Source organism: Anoplophora glabripennis, unplaced genomic scaffold (genome assembly GCF_000390285.2).
Source record: "Anoplophora glabripennis isolate ALB-LARVAE unplaced genomic scaffold, Agla_2.0 scaffold142, whole genome shotgun sequence".
Classification (NCBI taxonomy): Eukaryota; Metazoa; Arthropoda; class Insecta; order Coleoptera; family Cerambycidae; genus Anoplophora; species Anoplophora glabripennis.
Genome location: NW_019416275.1, coordinates 172,749 through 195,823, shown reverse-complemented (window position 1 = coordinate 195,823; position 23,075 = coordinate 172,749). Strand labels below are relative to the sequence as shown.

Sequence of the window (23,075 nt, the reverse complement as noted above, 5' to 3'; positions counted from 1 at the left end):
TTTGATAGTATTGCAAAAGTCTTCTTTTAGTTTTTTTATTTTACATCTTATAATTAATGTTATTTAAGAAATTTTCATACAAATCTATTTTCGTATGCAACTAATTAGATAGGTACCTACTAAGGGAGATCTCGAGTACGTAAATATACGATTTTTAAATGTTCACTATTTTTCGCGCCCTCCGAATTCGAATTATAGTCGCTGGCAGCTAACTTTAACAAGCCTAAAGCTTTTGCCAGTGTTCTCTATATCCTGCGTGGACTTGAAATGATGCCACGATTATCTACATTCGAGCTTCAGATGTCGACACCAGGCTTGTTGCCACGTTCCATCTCTTTTTAACAAGCGAATCTTTCAATATAGCCCTTCTTCTCTACCACCTCGGCGATCGGAGTTGTATGTTACAACGTTGCATTTCATAGTAAATTAAAAACATTGGTCATCTGTGAATGTGCGAGTTATTGTTTTTAACTGCTGTTTATGTGAAGTTTTTCTTAAGAATTTTTGTGAGACGATCATAATTAATTTGTAAAACAATGATTTACATTTTACTCTGGTACGTACTTAACTTTATTAAAATAAAATGAGTGCGGAAAACGAACATAACCTCAACAACTTCTTTAGTTGCATGGACATTGTAGATTATTTATTATTAAAATGATTTAGTACTCTCAGTTATGATGAAAAGCTTATAATTAAACAGAAATCGAGACCAACACCTTTGCCGTCTTTAGTTGAAGTGGGCGAAAAACGAAATAGGGGATTTAACGATAATAATTATAGAAAAAAAAACAACTGGATAACTGCATCATCTATTAGAAATACATTATACTGCTGGCAATGTTTATTTTTCACTAATGATAATTTATCGGTTTGGGGCAGGATCGGTTTTAACAAATTAAAAAATTTAACCAGAGGCCTCGAAAGTCACGAAAAATCGCAAGAACATAAGTAATTCACTGCGTATTAAATCTGAAATGTTCGGTAAACAGAATATTGTAAACGCTTTAGATTCTATTCACAAAACGGAAATACAACATTATAATGAGAAAATAGAGATATTTTAAATAGACTAATCAATGTAGTCATATTTTTATCGTCTCGAGAAATGTCTTTTTGCAGACATGATGAAAAAGTAGAGTCTGCTAATCGAGGGCACTTTAAAGAGTTAATAAATTTATTATAAACACGATTCAAAATTGCAGAATTTTTTAGATAATGCCTCTGTTTTTTCGGGAACTTCTAAAACCATTCAAAACGATTTAATTGACAGTATTAGTTCAATTATCAAAAGTAAAATTTATGACGAATTAAATAATTGCGAATTCTTCTCCTGGCAAGTTGATGAAACCACCGATGTTACCTATAAGTCTCAATTATTGGTAATTTTTGGATACGTAGTGCATGAAGAAGTTGTTGAAAGATTTGTTGGATTTTCTGACATAACAAGTGGGAGAGATGCAGATAGTTTGTTTAAATTATTAATTAATGAATTTGGAAAATTTGACTTATAAAATAATTAATTGATCAAACCTATGATGGTGCCGCGGTAATATCAGGTCATGTTAATGGACTTCGAAGCAAAATAAAAGACGTCGGTCCTCAATCGATGTTACGCACATAAATTAAATTTAGTTTTAAGTAAAGCTTGCAACGGCATTAAAGAAGTAAGAATTTTTTTCAAATCTTTCCGGATTTTCGTAATTTTTTTTCCAAATCTACTAAAAGATCTGACGTATTAAAAAAATAATGCAACACAGAATTTCAAGTGATGCTCCCACTCGTTGGAATTTTTCTTCTAGAGCTGTTTTTACGGTCAAAACTTATAGAAAGAAACTAATTGAGATTTTTTATTTCAAATCGGATAGTGAGGATTTTTAAAGTGATCAACAACTAGGATTCGTTTATGGATTAAAACAAATGTTGTTGGACAAAAATTTCATTTTTTTCTTGAAAACCTTTACAATGATCTTTGAACAAACTTGTTGTATTCCAAATTTTGCAGAATAAATTAATTGACGTAACATTTTCTAAAAAGAGAATTAATTCACTTTTATCAAAATTAAAAGAATTCCGTTATAATGAGATACATATAATTTCAATAATAAACATACATTAATATTAAATTACAGGTGATTAGTTTAGTTACTAAATATAATTGTATTAAGTACCCATTTTCTTGTTTTTATTCTTAGGTTTCCTAAGGAGGGTAGAGATGAAATTGGAAATGGTAAAATACATTAAGAAAAAATATTGGGCGCCCTCAAAATCGTCAGTAATATGTTCTTTACATTTTCAAGAGAAGCTTATTATTATTAATAAAAACGGAGCTAGAAATGTATCCAAAAATGCAGTGCCAATTTTAAACTTGCCAAGAGTGATAAGCAAACTGTCGTTTAAAAAAGAAAAATGAGAATTTAAAAAATAGAAATAATAATATATTTTTTAATAACTCCTATAAAAGCAGTACCTACACCCAAGCTACAGAGAAATAAAATTGTGTATCATGTATTAAAAAACTTTTTGAATGTGAACTAGAATATTAAATTATAAAATTAAAATATATTATTTTCTGAATTCCAAACTTGAAAAATGAATATTTGTCATAAGTGTAAAAATATTGCTTAATCCGGATCAAAGTATGCGCGGTCAGATTACCTCGCACACTCCACTTCCCCACAATTTGGCTTCATCAGTTCCCATGCTTTGGGATAGGAAATGTACACTCTAGGTGATCTGTGTCAAAAACGAAAGTCGATAGAGTCCTATAGTCCATAGGCAAAAATCGCTTTATTTTTTAATGTTCTATTTGCTCTTGATTTTATAACACCCTTTTGAAAAACACCCTGCACACTCATACTTACCTTCCAAAATGAAAAAATTATAATCGTTAAAAAAAACAGTAGCCCCAAGTTATGTTTGGCAGTACTTTTGTTTTTGGTCATGGCCAATTCGACCCTGTCAAAGTTTAAACGTAAAAATAAATATATCACCGAAAGTATTGACATTTAAATTTTTTGGCCTTTACTGAAAAATATATCTTTAACATTAACCTAAAGACACTAACATGTCACAGAAAGTATAACATACCGTATTTTCTGTAAAATACAGACACATACTTTTATTTGTTATATACTCCATTGTGAGAAATAATTTTTGAGTTCTGATAATTTATTTACACAATACTTTCTACTATTTAAGTAGACTATTCTCATTTTAGAATTTCGTACGGTTTCTATTATACATATACATGCATACGTACATGCCTATAAAAGCTATTTAATCCAATATAATATAATAATATAAACCTCACATATTATTTGCACTAGCAGTTTGTGTGGTAACTCATAGAAATGGCAATATACGGAACCCTGACAATTCATCACAATGACAAATTGTCGCATTGTATACAAAATATTAGGGAGCATGTAAGCAAATGTAGTCTAATCTGGAAAATGTACGCTGTAGTATATTAATGGCTTGGTTAGTATAAATATGAAAGGTAAACTAATTCACAAGTCTAAAAAATTATCTGACGATGTCATTTGGTATACCCTTTGACATTTCAACATCGCATTCTGTGTCGCTAAATAGCAGCTTCTTGAACTGATATTATTTTCTAAAATTCTTTTCTCTTTCTTTCCAGCTTTTTTAGTTTTCGTTACTCTTTTAGTCGTTTCAGGTAGGGACCTGATGTTATGAGGACTGCTTTCCCTGCCTTATTAGTTTTAGTACTGTGGTTGTGACATATTTACACTAAAAAAGTGATTTAAAAATAAAATAGCTGCATCAGTTAAAAGTGTCTTTTTTAATAGGAACCTGCACTATTTGATGCAATATTTTATTAGCAGTTTTACAAAGTTGCTAATAAAATATTAATTATTATTGAAATTAATAATAAAGCTATTGTTTACCTAGTCCGGTGACTCCACTGACGAAATACCTTTACTATATATTGAGAGTGTAGTTCAATGCGGTAGTCCGCAATATAATTAGTTAAAAATCACATTTACTATTTTATAAGCTGTAGAATATATTCAAATTAATAACCTCCAATTTTTCTTTATGTGGAAATCATAATTAGTAATCATGTTGACGTTGGACCTACTGTAATAGAGAAATGAAATATAGTCCTGCATATGAAATGTATTATCGACGGCATACTGGGTTATTAGCACCTCAATATAGCAGACGCGTTATCAGTTGAAACGTACAGAACTCTATTTCCTTTACTGTGATGGATTGGCAATTTGTAGATGATGTGACTAATAACCTGCTGAACAATTTTGTTCCCTATATAGTTGAATTACGGGAATAAATAAAAATTATATTTCCACCGCTACAGAATGGAAATAAAAATGAATATTTCATAAGCTCACAAGAAAATTTGAAAGAAATACTTAAACCGCCAGAATCACGATTGCATGAGTTGGCTGTTATTGATATTTTTCAGCTACATTACACAGATATGTATAAAGGTATTTCAGATTTTGTAAAGAAGTTACAAATATACAAAATTTACGAATTACTCTAAATACTTAGATCTCAATGAAAGATTGATAAACAAAACTAAACAATTGTCATTTTCATTAATTTTAACAATGTTTAGACAAAGTTTTTGTGAGTGTTTATATAGTATTTATGGTGAAATATCTAAGAAATCTTTATATTCTCATTATGAGATATTAGTGGGCAACAGGTTATTTATTCTCAAATTTTATTTTTCTTTTCAGTGTCGCAGAAAAACATAACATAAAACATGAATAAAAAATCGTTATTATAAAACTCTAAACTGATCTAACCACTGTATGTGCCCAATGTCGTATGTTCGGATCGTCAGATAAAATAAGAGCCATATGAAACCGTTATGTTGTATCGAAAAGTAATAGGTACAAACATTTTATCTTTGCAAACGGAAAACACTTCAAATAACTTATATTATTCTTGGATTTATCAAGAAGTTCTATATAAGAAAACTTGGAAACTGTAATCCTCTGCTGATTGGAAAATTTTAAAGAACCTTTTTAAATCTACCAGGTGTATTGGTGGGTCTTTTGTTCGGTTCTTTTGATACAGGTTCATATTGTTTACCCAGAGAAAGAGAATATCTTTCTTATATTATTGCCCCCTTGTGAAAATTATGTGGCTTATCGGTTGTTGCCTTCATTCTTAATAAAATCCAAATGTTAAAAAACGGAAGCGAACAGGATGACAACATATTGACATTTGTTAAAAGTTTGTTAGGGTTTAGAACAGTCATACACAAAATAAAGATAAGAGATTGATAATTTGAAAAATAATAATTGTAATTTAGCAAAATTATAACTTATTCAAATGTGCTGAGTTCGCATTCATGCAACAACTGATTAAGTGATTTGTGTTCTTTCACCCAATCCATAACTTCTCACTTACATAGAGTATTCATAAATGATAACAAGCCACGTGACCACCTGGCTTTGGCAACTAACATTACACGACTGGCAATACCAACCAAATATCTCTAAATCTTAACATTATTGATTCGTTTACAATGAACAATGACAAACCATAGCGTCTACATTACACCAATCACCAGCAGGTAAAAAAGAATGTTATGATTTAACATAATCTTATTGTTTCAATCATTTTTAATTTAGCAACTTGAGAGAAATAAAATTACTGTTCCAAACAAAATTACTGGTTACGTGGTTTGTAATCATTTATGAAGGCGTTACATACAGTATGTATAGCAGCAACAGAAATTATAACAGAAATATAACAAAAACAGATAATTAATTAAATTCATATTTTCCTCAAAAATCAGCCTAATAAATATAAAATTATTATTTTTATTATAATTTTGTTTTGTTCTCTTACCAATGCCCAACCTAAACTGTAAATCTTCATATCGACATTGCTGAAATGCAGCGGCGGAATAAGCCGAAGCTCGATCGGTTCGCATTTCAGTACCGCCAAAAGCCCGCGCGCCAATATCCTTGGCAGGAAAAAATGACCTCGGATGGAGCGGGGTCGAGCGGGATTATCGCTCTTTACCCACTTCATCGCTGTAGGCCCGGACGCCTCGTAGAGGTAGGCCCTTTCCCCGTCATTCCGGACCGCCAACGCGGCCGGATTAGATCGGTTCGTGGGGCCTCCTCCTGTCCTGGCTGGGCCCCGCCGGCTAGGGCCCTTTCTTCTGGCGCTCTTCTTTCTTCGCCGGCTCGTCTGTGTATACCCCCGGGGGTGTCGTGTATCGGTCGCAAACGACGACTGTCGTTTGCGACCGGGGTGGTGGTTTTGGGTGAGGTCGTGCAGCTATGCAGCTTAGGAAGCGCTTTGCTAAGGTGGCCCTTAGGCTAGCGCGGGAGGGGAGAGTGGGATAAGGAAGGTAGGGGGGTGTGTGTGTGTGTGTGTGTCGTCGTTTTCGTCTCTTGATCCTGGCGGTCCTGAAACAGACAGAAAAATTTCGACTCACCCTGCGTCCAGGAGTTGATGTCTAGGCCGCCTGCGTCTGCCGGCAGCCTCTTCGGGTCGGTAGTCCACCGCGTTCCGGATCAGCGGGTTGCTGTGGATCTCGGCGCGCTCGAAAAGCTTTCTCGCGCGCTCTCTGATCGCTTCCAGGGCTGAGGTGAATCCCAGATCCCGGCGAATGTCGCTGTTGCGGACGAACCAAGGGGCCCCCGTCGCGCAACGGAGGGCGATATTCTCGACGGCTTGCACCCGGGCTAGGTGCGTCTTCGCTGCGTGTCCCCACGCGGTTCCAGCGTATGTCAGCTGTGGCTGCAGTACTGCTCTGATGAGGGTTAGCTTATTCCGCAGGCAGAGACGGCTGTCCCTGCACAGAAGCGGATAAAGCTTCGCCCTCACCATCTTCGCTTTGCGCGTCACTGCTTCGACGTGCGGCTTCCACGTCAGCGTGCGATCCAGGGTTACCCCTAGGTACTTGACGGTGGTCGCCCACTGGATGTCTTCTCCGTTGAACTTCACGTGTCCCTGGGGGCGCGTTTGGTACCTACGAGAAAACATAATACCTGTGCTTTTCTCCGGGTTGATCGCCACCTTCCACCTGTTGCACCAGTCCTCTAGTTGGCTTACAGCTCTTTGGAGGTACCTCTTCGCCATATCGGGGTTCAGGGAACGGGCCGTTATGGCGGTGTCATCGGCATAGAGGCACACGGTAGTGCGCTCTGTCCTGGGCATGTCGGATGTATAGATGTTGAACAGGTGCGGTGATAGCACGGCTCCTTGGGGGACGCCTGCTTCGACGTCTCGATAGGTGGATAGGGCCCCTTCCACCTTCGCACGCAGCTTCCTGCCTCTGAGGAAGGACTCCACCAGTTTGACCAGTCCGACAGGGTAGCCAAAGTCGAGCATCTTAGCCAGAAGCCCATCGTGCCAGACCCTGTCGAAGGCCTTGGCGACGTCCAGGAAGACTGCCGCGGTGGATTCTCGGTTGTTGAAACCTGCGGACAGATGTTCTACTAACCTGAGTATCTGTTGCTCCGTTGAGTGTCCGCTGCGGTAGGCGAATTGTTCGTCGGGGATGACTCGCAATTCGTCCGAGCTCTCACGCAGTCTGGTCAGGATGATCCTCTCCGCTACCTTGCTCATCATCGGCAGGAGACTGATGGGCCTGTAACTGGCAGCAAAGGTTAGATTCTTACCTGGTTTCGGGAAGAAGATGACGTCGGCTTTCTTCCACCTAGCGGGGAATCTTCGCAGTCTCAGGATGGCGTTGACGATGTTGAGCAGCGCCATCACTCCCTTGTGGGGGAGCTTTCTGAGTATTCGATTTCCGATCTGGTCGCATCCGGGTGCCTTGCGGGGGTTGAGGCGCCGCAGGATGTCCCTCACCTCCTCGGGTGTCGCCGGCCTAATGTCGTCCCTGTCGGGTTGGCGTCTGTAGCGCCGTACGCGTCGTTCCACCTCGTCGGCGTGGTCCTCGTCTTCGTCGTCGAGAAGGTTTTCCCTACACTGTAATTCAAGGCTGTCGGCGAATGCCTCGGCCTTTTCATACCTGGTGTAGACGATCCCGTTCTCTCCGTGAATGGGAGGCATAGGCTTCCGGGTGGTCCTCAGCGCCCGTTGCATCGTCCACAGGCTGCGGTCTTCGGGGTTTAGTGACTCCAGATGTCGTTGCCACGAGTCCTGGTAGTGCTCCTCTAGGGCCGCTTTTACCCTCCGGTTCAGCTGGTTTAACGTCTGCTTATCCCGGGGGTGTGCTGTCCTCGTGGCTCTTCTTTTCGCCGCACGTCTTTCCCTGATTAGGTCCTGCAACATAAGAGGTAACTCACCTGCATAGTTCGCTATCCTCCTCTCCGTCGTCTCCGTGGTGCTGGCTTCCAAGGCGGTGTGGATATCCGTCTCAAGGCTCGCGATGGCAGCCTCGAGGTCCGCCGCGTCGCGGATGACCGGAATGGGTGCGCATATTCGTTGCATTTCTGCGCGGAATAGGCCCCAGTCGGTCCGCCGCTTGGCAACGGTGTCCTCGCCGCGACGCTCGTCTCCTAAGGTTAGGAGAATGGGGGCATGGTTCGTCGCCCCCTCGTAGTGCGTCGTCAGATCGGCGTCCATCGGTATTGCCCTGAGCAAAGCGATATCCAACACGTCTGGTCTTCCAACTGCACCGTAGTACGTCGGTCCATCGGGTCCATACGCTGCAACGTCCTCGTGGTTCTGCAAGAATTGCAGAAGCACCCTGCCACGCGTGGTGGTGGTCGTGCTGTGCCATTCGGGCGATTTCGCGTTAAAGTCCCCGATGGCTACGGTTTGGGGCCACGTCTCCAGGACCGCGCGTAAATCGTGATCGGTGAGCGGGAGATGAGGGGGCTGATAACAGGTCACCACGGCGATGTCTCCGTACCTGCGAGTACGAATCGATACGGCGGCGGCTTCCATGTTTTCTAGCTGAGGAACCTGCAACATATGGTGATCTATACCTCTTTTTACGAGCAGGGCCACGCCTCCTCCGTGTCTGTTTCGGTCCCTGCGATACACTAGGTAGCCAGGAATCCTAACAGTGTGTGCGTCCTCTACTTTGGTCTCTTGTATCGCCATCACGTCCACGTCTAGACGGGGCAAGAGCTCCTTGAGTTCGATTTTTCGCCCCCGGAATCCGTCGACATTCCAGGAAGCAATTCTGAGGGACTGCACACTAGTCGGAGGGTCCATTTACTCTTGTAATAGGGATGGCATTTTGCTGAAAAAAGCCGACATCGCGGAGTACATCTCCCGCATCTGTGCCAGCATGCTGGCCACATTTGCGGGTTCCGCACCCCTGTCGGTTTTGGGGCCCCCCTTGTGTGCAGCGGCAGGGGCCTGCTTCGGCCTGGCGGCGTCGGCGAAGCTTTTCGCCGCCGTCACCTTCGGGGGGTGTGCCGACTTGGCCTGTTGTTTGTCGGCTTGGGGGTCTTCTTTGCGCTGTTGCTGCTTCCCTGTCGTCTTTTTAGGGAAGCTTGGGCATCCGCGGTAGCTGGCAGGATGTTCGCCACCGCAATTGGCGCACCTTGCTGGTGTCTCACGTTTTTTGGTGCAGTCTGCCGAGTGGTGACCCTCGCCGCACTTCACGCACTTGACAGCTGCGGTGCACCGGCTCTGCGCGTGACCGAAGCGTTGGCAGCGATGGCACTGCGTCGGCTCGGTTCTCGCCCTCTGCGGTTCCACCCTGACGACTAGGTGGCAGCATCTTGTCACCTTGAGCAGGTCGTCTTGCTCCTGGGGGACTTGTACGAGTACTAGAGGCATGGGGGCCTTGTTCCTCCGGCTCTTCATTCTGAAGACAGATGCTATTTTAAAGCCCTGTTCTTCTAGGTCGGACCGGATTTCCTCGTTGGAAATTCCGTCTGGTAGCCCTCTTATCACGGCCCTTAGCAGCCTCTCGCTTGGGAGCGAGAAGGTGTGGAATTCCTTCCCCTCATCGGCGAGGACACGCGTGAGGCGTCGATAGTCGTCGGGCGTCTGCGGGTGAATGGCGATGCCTTCGCCGGTTAACCTGGCCCTGGTGAAATTTATTTTCTTGTTAGTCAGGCTCCTGCTGACCTCCGTCCACTGTTCCTTCTTGCGAAGAATAACAGGCGGTATCCTTTCCGCTTTCTCAGCAGCGGCCGCGCGCTCCGATGTCGTCGCTGGTAGGATTTCGGGGGCCCTTACCTGTTCGGCTACCGGTGCTTCGGTCTCTTTCGCCGGCTTCTTTTTAGCTATGCAGGGCTCCTCGTCGGAACCCGACGAGGTCCCTGGCTTGCCTCGTTTTACCCCTTTTGGGGTCTGTTGTCCTCTAACGGCGTTTAACAATTCCTCATGTTGTTCGCGAGACCTCTTTTCGAGGTCGTCGAACGCCTTCCTTTGCTGCCTCAGCTCGTCCCTGAGGTCGTCGATGATTTGCCGTAGCCTGGCGTTTTCTGCTGCCAGTTCGCTCTTACGGCTGGCTTTCTCTACGACCGACCCGGGGGTGCTAGGCCTGCTGTCACCAGCTTCGCTGCCACTCGAGCGGTCGCTCTCCATGGGGGTCGGTGATCTCGACATAGTGCCCTCCTCCCCGGCACTTGAAGCTGAAAAATAAATGCCGACGGTCTCTCTGCCTAGGCTGAGATAACGTCGGTTATTAGTTGAAATTTTTGCAATGAAAATTGCCGAATTCTTTTTATATATTGCCTTAATAAAGGCCGAAAATAACTTGTCTTGTAAAAGACAGGTTTTGTGGGGCTTTCACTTCACTGTTCCACTCACTAGCACTCACTCACTGCTGCACTGCACAAACTACGTCCGCACACTACGGCTGCTCGCTTGGAACTTTCACTACTGCCAAAAGCCCGCCGAAAATAGCTGCATTTTAAACAGCCCGGCGGCACGGTAGTTTATGATCCTCGTAGTTCTTGAGAAGTGAGCTGTTTTTCGTTGTTTATCTTGTTTCAAGGTACTTTAGATCCGAAGTAAATACAACTTGATCAAAATCGTTTCAGATGAAAGAATTTATGGTATGTTGAAACTGTGAGCCATCTGCTTCCATACAATAATAAAGATTGTGTTCAAATCTACTTCGAACATTTTGTAGCATATCAGGTGTTATGTTTCTGCATTCAGCTACAATGCGTTGGCGAAGATCTTCTATGGAATCAGGTTTTTTTAAGTATCCCCAAAGAAAATAGTCTAAAGGCGACAAATCGGGTGACCTTAATCATTCAACTGAACCTCTCCGTTCAATCCATCGTCCAGAGAATCGGTTGTTTAAAAATTCTTCTGTTATTAAAGGGTCAATTACAGCTTCAAGCATGTTTAGGTACACTTCATCTGTTAAATTTCCAAGAATAAAAAGGGGTCCTACAATATTACTTCCGAATATGCCACATCAGACGTTTAGTTTTTGGGTGTTGGGTATGGACTTCACGGAACAAATGTGTCATTCCAGTAACTGTAATTATGCCTATTCATGCACCATTCAAAGAAAATGTACACTTATCGGAAAAGCAAATGTTAAATAGTAAGTCCGGATCTTCAATTAAACTCTGACTCATCTCTTCACAAAACTGCAACCGTCTATCAGGATCAGCTTCATTAAGATCCTGTACTAATGTAACTTTGTATGGGTGAAATTTGTTTGCTTTTAAAATCCTTATTGCGGACGCATCCGAGCCTTGAGCTTGTTGTCGGGTACTTTGAGTACGATCACTTTGAGTATGATCCAATGCAACATGCCCCAAAACGACAATATCCACAGCTTCATTTCTGATTGGTCGCTGCGGATGGTGTTTCACATTACAGACAGATCGACAACATAAGAATCGTTCACATTTTGATTGAGGTGAGCATTATTAAACAAACGAGCAGTAAGTATAGCACAACTATTATTTTGAAAATAGAGTTTGACAATTTCAACTCGTTCTGGAATGGAATAAACCGTGTCAATTGAAATCACTTTAAAAGCACGAAACGGACCAAGTGACGGTACCTACTAAACCAAATGTGTATCTACATTCTCTTCCTCAGTAGTTATTTTATGTTAGTTTAACAAAAAACGTAAACGATGAAAACATGGATTATTTTTTATTAAAAAAAAGTCGGTTTAGTTTGCCTGCTGCTTCTTGAATACTGACAAATATGCGTAAAATAAAACTAGTGGCGCACATTATCTTGGAGCAGACTCCTAGCAACTACTACGTAGGTGTTTCTTTCACGAATATCAAAACTATAGGGTTTAGGTTTCTACAGCCGTTTTCGCAGTAACTGTCCAAGTAGAATCCAACTAATAGGGTATAGTTGGAAAGAAAATTTTCTGCCCTTTGAAAAGATGTATGTATCACTCGACTCCACTTTCCATTTGAAATTTTAGAGGTGTGATTGTCTCCTGCTAGGGGGATAAAGGTGCGGGTTGAAAAATGTGATTAAAATATTTCACAAAAAGATGTAATGCTCCGTGCATACTTTTCGTTGGACCACTCTGTACATGAAAAATAATCCTTTATTTTATTTTGTTACACTAAAAACAAAAAAAATACATACTTAAAAATATTTTTAAAAAAACTTGCACCAAAAAAAATAGCACTAAAACATGAGTTATAATGTTCTTTAAATAAACACTAAGAAATTTTAGTGAAATTAGGCATAAACTTATTAGCAGAGGTATCGCAATTTAATATTTGCAATGTAAAACTCAGATACTGCCAATGTTTTTTACGTTTGTGTGATTTTACTAACAGTGCAAGATATCCAAATTATTATAACAAAATTTACCCTTTGATCCCTGCACATTAAAAATCTGAGTAATGTAATTTTGTTTGCAGTCTGATGGTTTGCGGTAGGTAAATTATAACCGCCACAAGAGATCAGCTCAAAGCCTAGCTCTTGGCGAGGTTCAGACTCAAAGGATATTACCTTCCCACTTTGTAGAAATAAGGAGTGTTTAGGTGTACAGATGGCAAATAACTTACGCGGTGCAAAAAGTTGATAGACGCTTGTTTGGAGTAGTCTCTGCAATGCCCTTGCCACACTGATAATAAGTTAACTTTGTCCCAAGAGATTTCAGCTGCATTATAGGTACACAGAGCCTTCAGATAATTGCGTAATTAAACAAACTTTGGATCAAACAGGACAGTTGAACAACCAATAGCTTACAGCACTTATGCTAGGGCTACAGAAACAGCTATGCTAGCTATGTATATTAAGAATAGCCATAATTGTGTTAAATAAACGTAGTCCCACATACCGTACAATATTGTTACTCTTGTAGAGCACGAGACTCTTAATCTCAGGATCGTGAGTTCGGGCCCCACGTTGGGCGCCAATTTCCTACCTTCTCGTTTCGCTGAGGGTTGATGTACTTACCCTGATCTTAAAGGAAAAAAAGGGTCCAAGTTGGAAGTGCAAAACCCTAAGCTAGCCTTCAGCCGGAGCTGGTCGTGCGGTCAATCTTTAAGAGGACCGTTTAGTTTAAGGGCGCCAGTAACCATTTACCCTAGGGTTCTAAGTTACTCAATATTCGGTTACTAAATATTGAGTTCAAAGATAATGTTGACCCAAAATGGCTTATTTAGCAACTAGTAGCAATACCTAATCCAGTTATATTTTAATATGCTCAATTCACTAAACTAATAGAAAGAAATGGTTCAGTTACTAATATTTATTAACGTTATTACGTTCAGATCACAACTAAAGTATCTAAGTCGACGATACCTATAAAATAAATGAATATAAATAAATGATAATAAATCTCAATTGGGAGACCGCTCGTGATCACGATAGGTGGACAATTGTTATATCTATCATTAATCCTTATCTAATTCTCTATAAACAAATTGAATAAACGATGTTAGTAAGATGCATAAAAACAGAAAAATATATATATCTAATAGTAACTGGACTACCTAATGTAACTGACTGAGAAGAAAAAAATAACTAAGCAAAACTAAGCAATAAAAGAAGAAAAGGAAAAGTTTAACATTAATCGGGGACACAAGCATAAGCTATTTACTGATAGTCCAGACGATATCTGTTTCAAAAAACCATATAAGCGTCATATTTTGAAAATAATTGCTGTTTAAACAATTTCAGAATATTTAAATAAATTTGTTTTTGATCTTTGATAAACAGTATATAAGTTTATGCACTTACTTTTGACACAATAGAAAAATAAAGTTGATAAGTAAAGGAAGTTTAAAGATAAATAATTATCGGACTGTTGACCAATAATTATTAACGATAGGCATTTGAAAATACGATAAAATTTTTAAAAAAATCATCAAAATCGGACTTCTAGAAGGTGAGATATTAAAAATTTTTAAGCGTGTCGTGGTTTTGAACTCGCCGATTCAATTTCGAGCAGGCCGAAGCGGCCGCGATCTCTGCTTCTCCCACCACCACCACCCGTACGATTTTCTTGAATTTCTCGCTTGCATAAATAACTTTAAACACGTTTTAAAGTAGGTTGCCAATGAAGAAAAGTATTGTAATCTTAGACCTGGTAAGTACTCGGAATACCAAAGGCATTTTTCGAAAAATTAGCCCGGATGTCCCAGTACATTTAGTGTAAATGACGGTTAACTTTGATCGGCTATAACTACGTAACTAATTGACCAATCGATCTGTTCTTTTTTTTAAAAGAAGCGTCTTTCTAAGAACTTTTAAAACCTGCTTTTACTAAAGTAAATTTTTAGCAATCGGTTTTTTAAAAAATGCCTATGATCCATTATAAATAAATCTCGTAACCACCCTTGTGTGTCAATTAGCTTATTTGGTTTAATTATTCTTTGCAATGGTTAATTTTAAAACAAGAAAACGCGGATGAGTATAAATTTTGTAATACAAGAGGTATCTTTCAAAACTGAGAATTAAACAGTAAGGTAACTGTACTCATAGTATACACATTCCAGTAGGTAACAATTTCGCTCTATTTCCAATATTTTACCGACCTTCAGGGAGTCTTAAAATTCTAGGCACGTCTTAGCGAAGAGACGATGCATATAAGCTATCATAATTAAAGCCACAAACTCCGGAATTTTAAAGAATTCCGCGAAAATTATATAGAAAATGAGCAGTATCGTGAGGAAGCCTTTAGTTATTTTGATTAGAAAATACTTCGAAGCCAGCCAACCTTCACCTTATACACGTTTTCATTAAATACATCTGGGAATATTCACTTGCCAATAAAGTCGCAAAATTTTATTTTTTAATCACTCGATTTCTATAGTAGGCATTAAGTAGATGTAATTTGTATTCAGTAATTAAAAAAGGACGCTTGTTCCTGGGTTACGATAATAGTAGATTCTTGAAAAGCCATTTATCACTTATCAGTAATAATTGTAAATTTGAAAAATAAAATTTGTGATAAGAGAATGAAACCGTGATATTTTTATTTTCCAAACGTATTGCAGAATCATATGTATAGGTTTCGCAGTAGGAGAAATGGAGAAAAATTTAATATCGTCGGTTACAGAGCCATCTATCATGAACGAAAGAAATGCTTTAGACAAATCCTACGTACTTTTATCAGTAGAATCAAAATCTGTAAAAATATTTTAAGACTTCAAGCTGGACCTTAGATTGGTCTTTAACCAGTTTTCAATGCAATTTCTAATTCTAATTATATTAACAGAAACATGGACATGACATTAATTCATTTACCTGTATGCGAAATTATATATATAACAACGAGTTATAACAAGATATGATATAATAATCTACATTAAACAAAAGTTAGTTTTAGTCATAAAATTGTTGAAATTTATTCGATAACATATATTAATATACAAATTTGTAACAATGTAATAATAATAATGAGTTTACACAATTTTTTATCAAAAAATTGAAATATGAATAGCTAAAATAATTGTGGCTGACATAAACATATGCAGATTTATTTGATATTTCAGATTAATGTCATCAACATATTAATATGTTGATTGAACTGGAATATACATTTATTGACAGCTTAAAATTTTATATAAAAAATTGTATGGTAACCAAAACACCGGAAAAAAATAAGAAAATGGTCACTGATGGTTTGATTCGCTCTATAAACAGAAACGTTATAAATAATTCAAATAATATGAATCTGCTTATTGAGTACAAAACATATCGAAGCAAATTAAAACATCTAATTAAGTAAATACAAACAATTTATTAACTAGCGAAAGTAGAACTAAGCAGTAAGTAAAAATATATAGGAATGTATTAAACGCATTAAAGAAAGAAATAAATAATCAGATCAGATAGAAAGTCAACATGGCTGCTAATAACGAATAAAAAATTGCACTGTATTTAGAATTATATTTAGGTAAAAAAAAATGTTATTATTTAGCGTCAAGCTAGAAATTTTAAAGATAAAGATTTATTCAAATGCATGATAAACTTATTTTAAATTTAAAAAATATGGCCCGTTTTTCAAATAATGTGATAGATTACGTGTTTCGTAAAAACTTTATTGATGGTTTTACAATTTTATTAAGAAGCGTATTTCTAATCAAAATTTTGCTAAAACAAAATTTTATGGATTTCTATCTACCACGAATGAAGAACTAGAAGTTTTACTAAAAATCTACTGAAATAACAGAAAATCATATAATATTGGGCTTAAAGAAATGAAAAGTAACTAAAATATAGGATTTATTTTAAATAAAAACGGTTGCGACATGATGACAAAAGACCAAGCTACTGATTACCTACAGGTTATTTTGGAACTGACTTTATGTGACAATCCTAAACACACATAAAGTCAATTATTACAGAAAAAGTTTCCCTTAATTACACACCAACAAAAACCACCAAGTACTTACAATGAACAAATGGAATCTAAGCGCAATATCGATCGTTTTATTTTGAACTCGTGTGTTAGTTAAAGCTTAAATTGTGGAAAAAAATTATTCAATTATTATCAACTCCAAATTACTAACTCTAAAAGACATTATTCAGAAATATTATTGATAATTTCAGTACTGAAAGCGACAATTCATTCGATTAAATCTTGCTTTAGGTTAACACCTCAGTTTACCAAGTACGGCCCCCTCACTTGAAATTGTATAAGCTATTGAAAGTAGAAACAGTTTTGTAAGCAAATTACTGAATAGGCGAAATTCTCCAAAAATAGGCACATTTTGTTCCTACGTTGGTGGTTTTACTTCACAAATCGCTGTAACAAAATTAAGCAGATTGAGGTTGGATCATATTTAAATATGAGAACTCCAGAGAATTGCTTACAGAAGTGATTGATTTTAGCAACTAATTTAGTCTGTACATATTTTCTCTATGAAACTAATATAAACTATTTTTGCCTCTAACAAATAATAAAACAGAGAAAGATCAGTTATTCCCGAAACTGCTGAAAATATCTTATTATAAAAATACACGAATATTAATAGAGTACAGACACGTAAACATGGAAATAACATTTAAAAAAATGTATATAAGTTAAAAATTAAATAATGTAGCGTTTACTATATCATTTAAAAAACAAGTAAGAGAGACATGTCAGCAGAGAAAATATTATGAATAACACTGAACATATGAGTGAGTTTACCTCACTTACGTCTGTAATAGAGAAAGTTTTGACAATTTTAAACGATCTTTGTATGGGAGATTTATACAAGATATAAACATCTTCTTATCACTCCTTTCAATTTCCTTCCAAGACCATAATATCCTTGACTAAATAGGGACATCAAACCGCTACATCATATTCGAAACGAGATCGAATACATATTTTGTAAAGGTGCAAAAACAGAACAGAATACCTCTTAGTAAGTAATTGTGTGTGTTAGCCTTTTTAATCATAGAGGCAGCTTGATCCGGCCAACACAATATGTTATTAATTATTATATCTAGATCTTATTGTTTTTCCACATTGTTACCAAGCCAGATAACAGGAGATAAGTACACCTTAGATCATTATAATCGAGTTGATGGAATATGTATTTATCTATATGAAGAGTTAAAGACCACCACCACACGAATATCAATAACAATTATATCAACTTGAAGACTACATCACACTGGATAGGGATCCTGCAAAGTTAATTGTCATGTATTGGAAACTTACTAAATTATTACATATACATACTTGGAAGAGAACTGGCCCCAATGCACGTCCTTGAGGTATTCCTGAATAGAAGTCCTGCCTATTTGAGAGAGAGCGACCTACTCCAACTCTAAACTTTTTACTAGAGAGAAATACATCTATCAAGTTCAGCAATAATCCAAAAATGTAGCTTCAATATGAATTATAAAAATATATGATGTGAAAAGGTTGTGGTCGTCTTCATAATTTTGGCACATATGCATACAAGACTTATATAATAATTTTATTATATACCTACATTAATTATTTAGTTTTACTTACGTTTTATTTACTTAAATTTTATTGTATATTTCACTAGTCCATTTATTATTGTTATGTCAGTAATTTGCATTGTAGAGCTTGTCATTTTTCTTTTCAATCTGGGAGGAAAAACAGTTAGAGCTTAAAGTTTGGCCAACATTCCAAGAACGACCAATTTTTTCCCCTTCAAGAGTTAAGCAGTTATTGTAGTTCACTTCTTGAAATCTTTGTTTAGATTGTTTAAAACCTTGCGTCGGATTAGAAAATCTTCCATGTCATCAGAAGCTCTAAATTATCTCTGATTTTTCCCAGTGAGAAATAAATTCAGAAAAAGAAATTTAATTTTGATTGGATCTGATCTAATTGTTTGAGTTATTCCCATTAACAACTGAAGTATTACAATATTTTAAATTATTTTGATATCTTCAATATTTTGTTCAAACTATTACGCCCAAACTGGAAATAACATTGTGTAATACCATTGACCACAAGCAGTCGTGTGTGACTTCTATTAATCTAACCTACAATCAAGCATCTGTTGGGCTCTTTAAAATTTGATTGAGCATTCAACATTAGGTGTTCTATATGTATAGGCTATCAAATATTTGCTTAGCGTCATCTGCAATATTTCCAACCTTTCACCTTTTAACTAGTTGCACTGGTTATTCCCAACACAAAATGTGCAAATCATATCTATTATTTGTTAATTTACACATTTTGTGGGAATGTGGTTATATTCGCTATATATGTTTGTATTTGCTGTTTGGTGTGAGGTTTGTAATTTTAATCATTTGTAAAATGTTGTTGGAATTTAAATAAAATAAATTTTGTAAATCTATTTATCAAGGAAATAACGTAATTGGGACATATATTGACGATTGTGAATTTAATGCTGAAAATATAAGATAAATTTGTTTTTCATAAATATTTGTTTTGTTTGGCAAAAGTGGTAAGTTTTAAAAGTGCATCTGGTGGCTATGTATTAAAGAATTAAAAAATATGGACACTAGAGAAGCTATTTGAATAAGTTTTCCTCAACTTTCTGCTTAATTGAATAAAAGGCATCCTAATAGATGAATTGCGCATTATGATTTAGATAATTAAGAAAAAACTGTTGAGAAATTAGAACGAAATTTCTTCGATTCTTGGATAACGTATCTATTTCTAACATTGTCATGGTTTTAATATTTGGATATGGACATGGATATTTAAAAAAAAAACGGGAAAGAGAAACCATATTTTTCTTCGAAATAGTTAATCCAAATCTGTAAAAGATTTTCTGCGACTTAAAACTTTTTAAATCCCTTCAAATTTCGTATGTAGGAATTTACTATAAGCAAATGTTCTAACCAAATTTGAATACACAGGGTGATTAATTAATAAACTGACACCAGTGCTTAAAGAGCAGCGCAAAATGAGATTAATTAACTTATATACAAACTTGTGTTCCTGAATTCCAAAGTTGTTATAACTTCGAAAAAAACTCTTTAATGAGAAGAACCAAATGTAGCAAGATTTAGGATAATAATTACAGATACCACTTAATAAGGAGTTGATTGAGTAAAAATTACTTCCTGTCGTACGGAATGTCATTTTATAACTTGTTTAGTGTTGCTAATTTTTGTTAATTAGAAAATAATTCAAAACTCGTTATATATCGATCTATATGTCAAATGTGGCAAATATTTAAATAATATTTAAATCTTGTACAGGGTGGGTCAAGTTCGACATTTTTAGGAGGATTTCTCCTCTTTTTGGGAAACATAAAAAAGTGATTTAGACATCACGAGCTCAATTTTCGAGAAATGTTGAGTGGGTGAGGTCGCATCTTTGATAAATAGGATTGATCGTAGCAGATGGAAGTGGTGAAATCGTGAAGATGTTTCAAGTAGCATTTATTTAAGTGCGGCCTTTAATAATGTTTATGTACCTACTTTACGATGATTTTTTGATGATTTTATTAATAATAAACGTAGAAAAGATATTACGATATGTTTATAGATCTGGTTTTGGCATTTTTTGTTTTTATTGAATATTTTTCATATTTGGTTTTATTGAAATATCTGTTTTATTTTTTGGAAAATGTTACTTATAATTTTTGTTAGTTTTTTTTGCTGAAATATTTTGCAATTTATTAATTTTGTATATGGGAATGTTCCTTTTAATTTTTGTATGCTTTTCATAATTCATTTCTTTAATAATAACCACTTGTAAATATTTTTTCATATGGTGGTTGTAAAAATATAAATTATAAAGTATAACAATTGGCACCGGTGCTTTAATTTATTTATACCATAAATAATAGTAACACTGGAGGTATTCTGAAAAAATATGTACGTATGAAATTCCTATGTTTGGAGAAATTTTGATAAAGAAAGATCTTTATTTGTGCACAGGTGTTAGCCCATATGCCACTTTCGACAACAATTTTAAAATTATTTTTCAGTATTCCAACTTTGTTAATTTTTTTCGGCCTAATTAAAGAGTAGACACTAATTTAAACAAATACCTCCATAAACATATCTTTATATAGTTTGACTTTTTTAAATTCTGCTGGAGGTATTTCGCTTTTAAAGGACCTATAAAACTCCTAAGAACTTTTTTAGAAAAATAATATTACCCTCGTATCTTTTTACGCGAGCAATCACTCTTAAAGTTTGTCGCAACATCACTGTTACACCTTGCATAAATTCATCATAGCAATAAACGAAGTGAGTGCGAGCAACGCAGTTCAATGAAAAAGAAAAATCATTAACTTTTCGCATGGTCGGCGACTGCATGAATATTTATTTATGGAAAAAATCACAGTTGTAGCATCCTTCGTACTTTATACTAATTGAAACAAATTTATTCTACAACCATCCATACTGGTCTCGTGTCTTGCGGCAACATTCGACGGCGTGCATCCCGTCTCATTTGCATTCTGACGAACGTTGTCTGTAGGTAGAGCCACTTTAATTGAGTTTCGAACTGATTCCAGGTACACCGGGTGTGGTGGCTCCGAGACGGCGAGAAACTGCTCAGCAATTCCACGGCGGGAGTCATCGTCAGCAATCAGACACTCGTCCTTCAGGTGAGTAAGGCTGAAGGTCATCAAAAGTCTTTAACGATAAAATATTACCCTCGAACCTAACTAACACAGGCAATGACAAACTAATATTAAAGTCTGTATATAAAATATGTACCTAAATGCACAAATGTCTCATTGAACGAATAAGCGAAGCAAATAAAATTTTTACTCGAAAAAAGTCCTATCCGCGAGATTATTGTAAAATTGTCTAAAGGAATATAATACAAGACATCTCTCGTCTCGTGAGTCAAAAACTTTTATTAGCTAACTTTTCTATTTAAACAAATAAGTGAGGAAAACAGTTTTTTCACTTTGCAGAGAAAACCATAAATTTTAGCGAAAAGTGACTCGCAGACAGCTTGTAGGGAGTAAAATTATCTACAAAATGAGACTTGTTAAATTAAAATCGGTTAATAAACAAAAATGTTATCGCAAAAAAACAAGAAAAGTGCTCATTTTTTAATTTGTTTATAACTATCGCATTTATTGTTAAAATTTTATAAAACCTATGACAAGTTGAGGGTTTTGTCATACTTTAAAAGTGTACCAAAAGTGGGCGCTGTAGGTGCAATAGTTTTAGCACAATTCAATTTGTTTATAACGGAGGCTCCAAAAGTTATGAACTTTAAGCCTCTGTACAGGCGTTAATTTTCAACCAAACATGATTCTGAAAGCGTCATTGTAATCTTAAAGACGTAATTAAGCAACTTATTAAAAAATATCACCGTTTTTTTGACATTAACGTTCTCAAATTGTGTTAAAAAACCGTTCCCCACAGGGTGTTCTACAAACTCTATGACAAACTATAACTGATGGTAACTGGATTAATTTTAAACATTATTTCTTATATTATGAACACAGGTCCGATTCGTTTTTGTTTAGAAGTTACAAGCATTTTAAAAATATAATGTCATAGTTCAATCAAAGTAGCCTGATAAATAAAAATGGTGGTTACCTGAAAATAAAATTTATTGACCAATAACTTATAATGAAATTATTTTAAGCTCATTTATAAATTAATGGAAGTATTAATAATTCACTTTACAAACTCCAGTAATGCAGCCTCAATAAGATTTTATCACTAGTACTGTCATTCTAAAACTTGAAAACAATAATAACAGTAGAGTTTCAAGCTCAACATGCTGTTTCTAACAATGAAAGTGCAATTAAGATACGTTTCGTGCACGTTGCTTTCAATATGTGACCGAACTTCCGTTTCCTTATATATTTTCTAATAATGATCGATGTTCCTGAAAAACACTTTTCACTATAAAATTATTAGCTTGATGCTAACTTAAATACTTATATTTATTTAATTAGTGTCACGTATACTTTAATAAAAATATTTTTTTAAATGAACTTGAATGAAAACGGACAAATTAATTTGATATAACACTGTTAGAAACTAAATTTATGAACACTGAACTTTTCGAATGACAATCACTCAAGATATAATATTTCAAATAAATTTTACCAAAATGGAAATTGAAGATTTTTTAATCTACTTTCTGAAAAAAATGTATTTTTTAGTAGTCAGATGAGGAAAAATAGTGGCATTCAAAAAAATCGAAAAAAATTGAAAAAACCGAGGTTTAAACGTTCCCTGAAAGCAGCCTAATAAATCGAGTGCATTTTCGATATTTTTCCCTAAAAGGTAATCCTTTTACCTTTAAAATACCGCTTGCTAAACCTTTTTATCTTTTTTCTATCCAGAGTTCTATGATT

General features: G+C 36.4%; 1 protein-coding gene across 1 annotated transcript in view; it reads left to right on the top strand.

Annotated features, from left to right (window-relative positions):
• The window catches only part of LOC108906327 (nephrin-like), a 222,598-nt gene that overhangs the window by 67,249 nt on the left and 132,274 nt on the right, over nt 1-23,075 (top strand). The window contains exon 4 of the mRNA XM_023457363.1: nt 21,261-21,353. Coding sequence (XP_023313131.1) covers nt 21,261-21,353 — 93 coding nt within the window. The remainder of the gene's footprint in view (nt 1-21,260; nt 21,354-23,075) is intronic.